This window comes from Montipora capricornis, chromosome 4, assembly GCF_036669925.1.
Source record: "Montipora capricornis isolate CH-2021 chromosome 4, ASM3666992v2, whole genome shotgun sequence".
NCBI classification, from domain to species: domain Eukaryota; kingdom Metazoa; phylum Cnidaria; class Anthozoa; order Scleractinia; family Acroporidae; genus Montipora; species Montipora capricornis.
In genome coordinates this window covers 19,483,334-19,490,833 of record NC_090886.1, presented here as the reverse complement: position 1 = coordinate 19,490,833, position 7,500 = coordinate 19,483,334, and the positions used below count along the sequence as shown (strand labels likewise).

Here is a 7,500-nt window from a genome sequence, read left to right as displayed (position 1 = left end):
GGCAAGATACCGGGTTTTTGTTTTTGTTAGTTTTCTTTTTCTTTCATGTGTTATAAAGTTTGACAATAGATGTGCGAATTCAACACCAAGATTACAATCGCCCAACTCTTCAGGTTGACCATTGTTTCAGCAAAGTCAAAAATTTACTCTCTAAGACGAGGTTATTTATCACCAGGTAATTCCATCGTTTTGGGAATAGCAGCCACTTTATTATTCATCAGCGTCACAATTTTTTGCCGATTTTGGCGCTCATTTTGTTGAAACTCAAGCACGCTTCCAACAGACTTGTTTATTTTCGTGACTTATGCACTGCTTACAGTGCACTACAACAAAAATCCTCCGTTATCATATTGCAACACACGTATGCAAATTTGTTACGCTCGAAAATTATACAACGTGACAAAATTTCACAAAACATGGAAATCTCACAAAAATCTTTTCCAGCGAAAAATGTATTGAAACAAACAAGATATTTGCTATTAGAGGCAAAAAACCCATCCTATTTCAATATTGCGTGCGTGCAAACGAGACACACAATCGATGTCACAGTGCATATGCAATTAAATAAATTTCTGACAGTTCACATCAAACCCTTTTCGAAAGAACCTTGACCGTAAATAAAAACGCACAAAAGAGACAACAAACTTTCATTCAAATAATTTTTTACTGTCACATTCCCAATTTTTTTTTTTGCCTTTGCAGAGTTGAGTACAAAATAAATGTTGCTTGCCAGATAACTTAGATGCGACTGCAGTAAACACTGTGAGACAGACAACAGATTACAAATCCACTTAAGGTGTTCGATTCCTTCTCTGTCTTTCTTGAACCCATAAGTTACCTGAGAAATTTCCATTTGATTTCAGTGTTGTACATAACACCACCTTGGCGAAATATTAGAAGTACAGCTCACTTTGATTTCGGTGTGGGGAATAAGTGAGGAACCCACACTGTCACTTTTTTCAAGATTATAATTCTCTCAGATCTTCTCGCGTACACAACAAGGTTAGGTCTATAACCGACTAGAACTACAATCAATTGTTCCCTTATCTCACGGACGCACCTTGATCACACGTAAGCTGATTGGCTATAAAGATCTTTCACGCAAAAGATAAACAAACTTATTTATCGGAGCAGACAGAAAGTAACGCTCGATTTCCGGACAGATATCTCGCAATCATAACATCAACATTAGTTAAATCAATACTAATTATCTTGTTTCCGACACACTCCCCCCATGTGCTTTCCACGAGGAAGCACATGTAATCAGAGGAAACTTGATCAGTTCATTTAAGTATAGTATAACAAAAACGAAGTAGTTTTTCCCTTTTTTTTTTTTTAAGTTTGAGTCACTCAATGCCTATATGCAACATCATAGTTCGATCTTATTCTCTGGTTTTAAAGTTCTCCATCTTCAGCAACACCCTGAATACGCAAGGTAGCAGCCACAGCAGCATCTCTCCTTGGACGGAAAACTGAGGCTCCAGCATTAAGCTGTGGCGGCGCTGCAGCTCTTTCTAGCACTTTATCACAGGTTAATTCCAGTGGGTAAAGGTGTTGGATTGGTCTCTCCAAGAACGTTTTTCCCGCGCGTAACTTCACCGCTCGCACTTTTCCATCTCGTCCTTCAAACAGCTCTTCCACAACACCAAGGGGCCACTTCCCACGATTTTTGTCTTCTGTACGGATAATGACGACATCTCCTACGTTCAGTGGCCTGGGTGTACCTGGGATGTTGTGGGTGTGTCGTTCTCTCAGTGCGGCCAAGTATTCCCGCGTCCAGCGCTTCCACAAGGCATCTTTGCAGGTCCTGAGGTACCTTTCCCGTTTTCGCAGATCATAATCTTCCTCTCTCCACGGCTGTAGCTCAGGCAGGCGTATAGATCTTTGGAATAGAAAGGAGGACGGGGTCAGTAGAGGGAGCTGGACGTCATCTTCCACATACGATAGGGGGCGGCGGTTTAAGTGAGTTTCCACATCGAGCACAACTTCGGACAGCTCTGACCAGGTCAGCATTCCTCCCCCAATCACTTTGTAGAAAGCGCGTTTAAAAACGCCCACCAGTCGCTCGAACTGGCCGCCCCACCAGGGTGCTCGACTCAGGTTGAATCTCCAAGTGATCTTCTCTGATGCTAGGTAGTCTTGGATTTGCTCGTCTTTCTGGATTTCTTTCAACAGTTTTGCCGCTCCCACGAAAGTCCTTCCATTGTCTGAGAAAATCTTAGATGGTCGTCCTCGTCTAGCGATGAATCGCTTTAGGCTTGCCATGAAGGTAGTGGTTTCTAGATTTGGTAGGATTTCTAGGTACAAAGCTCTCGTTAAACTGCAGGCATAAAGCACCAAATAGGCTTTCCCTTCTGCTCGCGAAGACTTGCGGTACTTAATGGGGCCGGCAAAATCAACACCCACTACTTCGAAAGGACTTGATCCCTCTCTTCTCTCAGGTGGCAATAAACCAGGGGGTGGAGCTGCGAGAGCAACTGCCTGAAAACGCTTGCACCCGTAGCACTGCCTGATGGTTTTCTTTGCAAGGCGTCTAAGGCGTGGGATCCAATACTCCTCTCTGATTTTAGCCATAGTGAGCCCCACTCCCCCATGGAGTGTGGCTTTGTGGGTGTGTTGAACAAATTTCTCAGCAAAGGTCGTTGCGTCTGGTATGTAGATCGGATAGGGACCTGGTAGTCTTCCACGGCACTCTAGCAATCCGTCTTTGTTTCTCTGTAAGTTGAGCCTCAGTCGGTCTTCTTCCATGTTTGCAGTACCCTGGCTTTGGGCGCGCATCAACCAGAAGAGGGTTTGCTTTCCAATTTCTTCTGTTGTGAGAGGGCCCTTTGTTCTGTTTGCTCTCTTTATTCTAGCATTTTGGGCGAACCGCATGATCCAGGCGCACACTCGCAACGTCTTCCAGTATGAGCTTTTGGCAAGGAGTTCGTCGAGCTCATCGTCAGAATTCACGGCCAAGGCGAATAATTCCTTTGTGGTTTTCACCTCTTGGTTGGATTCCTTACTGGGTGCGGTGACAAGGTTTTCTGGCCATTTCCTAGGGTCACTAAGCCACTCTGGTCCACTCCACCATAGTTGATTCTCTTTAGATACCAATCCACCACGGCTGGCAAGGTCTGCAGGATTGTCTTCAGTTGGTACGTGCCGCCAGATAACCTCAACATGCTCTCTGATCTTCCGTACTCGGTTAGCCACAAACTGCTTGTAGTCCCCTCCACCTAATATCCAGTACAAGGCAACACTGCTGTCCAGCCAACAGTGTAGGGAAGTTACTGGGAAGCCTTGAAGTGCGTCTTGTACGTTACTCAAGAGGTTTACAGCCATGTGTCCCGAGACCAGCTCTCGTCGAGGTATAGTTAGGCCTTGCTTCGCTAGTCTTGCTTTCGCCGCGACAAGTCCTTGATTTAAAGTGCTTGGTTGTTTGACGACGGCGTAAACAGCAGCAGCGACACCCTTTCCGCTTGCGTCCCCGAAGGCGTGGAGTTCAATTTCCTCGATTGATTCTTGGGCGCTGGTCAGTGCTCTTGGGCAGGAAACTTCATGTGGTAAAGAGCGCTCCCACTTCTGCCACAGTTGTTCTAAAGGCACCGATAACGGTGCATCCCAAGCGGATTTCTCTTCGCAGGCATTTCGGCAAAGCAGCTTTCCTTGTAAGGTTATTGGCGCGATCAGACCAAGGGGGTCATAGATTCTTGCTACTTTTCCAAGAATCCCTCGTTTAGTAGGTTGCGCAACTTCTTCTGGAATAGTGACTGCAATTTCGTCTGTTGATTTATTCCATTTTAAACCAAGCAGACCGCACTCTCTGGACTTTACTCCTAGTTGCTGTTTGGCATAGCTCAAGTCATCTTCATTCCCGGCGTCCTCTGAGATCTCTAATTTAGGGATGTTTGAGTGCCACTTGTGCAAATGAAAGGTGGCCCGGCGAAATATTTCGGTTGTTTTAGCTTTCTTTTCTTCGGTTTCTTGGACAGTTCCTCCGCCAGTAATGAGATCATCTACATAAAGTTCTCGTTCTATTCCCGCAACAGTATCAGGGTGATCAGCTCTACAAGTGTTTAAATGGTGCTGGATTACGCCGCCAAGCAGAAAAGGCGAGGGTCCCAAGCCAAATAGTGCTCTGGTGAACCTGTAGGTGCGAATACGTAAGGGATTCTTGCCGTCTAGCCAATGGAAACGCAGTGCGTCTCGGTCTTGCTCGCGGATACGCACTTGAAGAAATGCCTTGCGAATATCACCGGCTAGGGCTACTGCATGAAACCTTCCTCTTAAGAGTACTTTCCACAGCTGATTCTGTAGGGGTGGTCCAACTTCTAGGCAGTCGTTTAGGGAGGGAGCTGAGTCATAAGCTCTCGCTGAGGCATCGTATACAATCCGCGTCTTAGTAGTTTCGGCGCTCTCTCTTACAACAGCCTTGTGGGGGATGTAGAACTCTCGTCCAGATGCTGGCATCTCTGCCTCTTCTATAACTCCTTCATGTAGCTGTTCTTGGATGATTGCATCATAGTCGTTAAGCTTCCCTGTTTTCTTCAGTCGCTGAACTAGGCTTCCGAGTCGCTTCAAGCTCCCCGACTTGTTAGAGGGCAAGGGAGGATGATCTCCTTTCCAGGGAAGGCCGGTCTCGTACCAGCCTTCAGGGCTGCGGCTGAGCTGTTCGATGAACTCTTCATACACCACGCTTTGATCTCCATTTGGTTTATCTTCGAGCCCTAGAACGTCCATGCGGCAGAGCTCTTCATAACTGGTTGAGGTCGTTTGGGCTAAGAACATGCTGTCAAGGTTTTGCTCTGTTCCTGGAGACATAATGGTCCACCCAAAGAGAGTGAACTCGGCCACAGGCTCTCCAATGGATCCAGTACGCTGGGATGTAGACGTTTTAATCTTCGCGTAATCACTCGCTCCCAGAATAACATGAACCGGAAGTAGGCTCTTGGTGTCAGTGTCTTCTATGTCCACGCCTTTCAGATGACGGTATTTTCTGATCATTTCCCTGTAGTTCGGGTTTTCCACGCACAACAGTTCAGCCCGGTCTATCCTGTTTGCGCTGAGAGGGATGGTATAGTTTCCTTTTGTGTCACTCACTTGAACGTTGTAGGTTTCGGTTCGCTTGGTAACGGTGCCCACAATAGTTTGTATTTGTCGCGTTAGAGTGCGTGACAGTACAAGATTTAATCGATCCAAGATGTATCCCGAGGCATAAGAGGCAGTTGCCCCGGTATCCAAAAGGGCTCTACAGGTCACGCCATTCAATTTGACGAGCACAACGGGATGGCACACTTTCTCTCCTTCTTGGGTCGCAGTTAACGCCACCCCACCGCTGGTTGTTGTTTGGCGTCCAGCTGTTGTCGAACGATCGCAAATAGACGAGTGATGCTTTTGTTTACAGTGTACGCACGATGTGCGGCTACGGCATTGTGATGCATTGTGTTGTGTTCCAGTGCAGTTAAAACACAAGCGTTTGCTTTGTAGAATTCTTCTGCGCTCCGCTGGAGATGTCACGCTGTCACATTCCCAGGATCTGTGAGTCTCGCGATCGCAGTAAACACACACGCGTCGTGAGATTGGTCCGCGGTCTTGCGCGTAGAAACTATTATCGCGAGGAGTACGAGGAGGGCGCGGCGGTCGTGGAGGCCGAGAACGAAGATGTGAGGGCTGTGATGGAGAGATCTCGTGAACCGACTCATTTACTTCCATTGGATGGATAGCTTTCCATTCTTCTAACGATCGCATTAGCTCCGCGAATCCCCAGTCTTGCCATCCTGGTTTTCCATTCACGAGATCTGCTTTTATGCCCGGCAACTTGTCTAGAACCCCACGCACCATAGACAAACAACCAGAAAGTTTACCTAGAGTCTCTAGAGCTTGAACATTATAGTTCAAAGTTTGCCAAAACTTGTGGATTTCATTTGGTTTGCTTCCAGATATCACCGGCAACGCATTGATGTTATCGATGTAAGCTCGCACGATCTCGCTCGTTTTCCCGTAATTAGATTTCAAGATGTTCTTAGCGCGTTCGTAGCCTTCGGAGTTAAAGGGCAAGCCATCAATTGTTTCACACACATTAGTTTCCAATAATTCCTTTAGATGGGCAAACTTTGTAACCGGTGCAATATCCGCTGCATCTATTTCGGCTTCAAACTTATTCCAAAAGGAGAGCCATTTTTCATAAGTGCCGTCATACTTAGTGATAACCAGCTTTGGCATTTTTACATTTCCCTTACTGGGAGGCTTCGCAGTAGGTTGATCTAATGATTGCAATTTTGACTTTTGTTCGAGTTTCAGCTTTTCAAATTGCAGTTCGTCCTCCCGCCTTTTGGCAAGGATGGCTTCTTCCTCTTCAAGCTTTTGGGTTTTCTCTTTAGTTCCAATTTCTTCCAGATAACGAGTTAAATCCGCTACTTGCAAATCTACTTCATCAATTGTTTTTTCGATCGATGCACCCCATGCCTTCACATCTTCGATACTTTCTGCCGCTTCCAGCTTACCTTTCTCAATGTCCATCTTTAGATCTTCGACGTTCGCCACAATTTTCCTTAAAGCTTCTCTATGGCGGGCTATTTTGTCGTTGTTTCCCTTTTCCACAACTGTGTCAGTCTTGCCGCGCGTTAGAGCTAAAAGTTGAAGCTCGGCATCAAGAGCCTTGAGTTTAGATTCCATATTCGTAGATAAAGTGTCCCGTCGGAGGTGCCACTAATGTGGGGAATAAGTGAGGAACCCACACTGTCACTTTTTTCAAGATTATAATTCTCTCAGATCTTCTCGCGTACACAACAAGGTTAGGTCTATAACCGACTAGAACTACAATCAATTGTTCCCTTATCTCACGGACGCACCTTGATCACACGTAAGCTGATTGGCTATAAAGATCTTTCACGCAAAAGATAAACAAACTTATTTATCGGAGCAGACAGAAAGTAACGCTCGATTTCCGGACAGATATCTCGCAATCATAACATCAACATTAGTTAAATCAATACTAATTATCTTGTTTCCGACATCGGCTCGACGGGCGAAAGATTGCTGTCGAAGTCCACTACTCGTCGCTTTTAAGATTCCAGATCTTTATGTTTCACCGCCTGTCTTGACGTTCCATTCTTGAGCTCCATATGGGTTTATTTTGTTTAAAGATGTACTAAAACGCCATGCGCGTTGCAATGACTTTCGACGCCATTGCCGGTTAAGTTAATCATTTTACTGTGTCCACCATGCCAGAGAAATCTACGCCTTTCCTACTACCCTCTCGATCCTAAGAAAATACGCGCAGAAGGCTCTACGCACAAAGACACCACTTAGCAGGGGAGTGAAAGGCAAGACTTTTATCGACACGGAAAAAAAAAACGAAAAAAAAAGAAAAACATTAAACCAACAAATGAAACGCAGATTCCGACTGGGTTTGGCAACCTAGTAAAAAACATCAGCTATTATCTTCATCAACTGAGCATGCTATACTTGACATGATAGAAACCATCCGTACCAATATGGACAGAAGACGTTTTTCCT

General features: G+C 45.6%; 1 protein-coding gene across 1 annotated transcript; it reads right to left on the bottom strand.

Annotated features, from left to right (window-relative positions):
• Positions 1–678: 678 nt before the first annotated feature.
• LOC138045717 (uncharacterized) lies at positions 679–6,796 on the bottom strand. The gene has a single exon (XM_068892304.1). It carries the CDS (start codon positions 6,655–6,657, stop codon positions 1,396–1,398), a length of 5,262 nt encoding a protein of 1,753 aa, XP_068748405.1. The 5' UTR covers positions 6,658–6,796; the 3' UTR covers positions 679–1,395.
• Between the last annotated feature and the right edge of the window lie 704 nt (positions 6,797–7,500).

Excerpts from the sequence above, each read along its gene's own strand:
- LOC138045717 (XM_068892304.1), bottom strand. The coding sequence starts at position 6,657 with ATGGAATCTAAACTCAAGGCTCTTGATGCCGAGCTTCAACTTTTAGCT.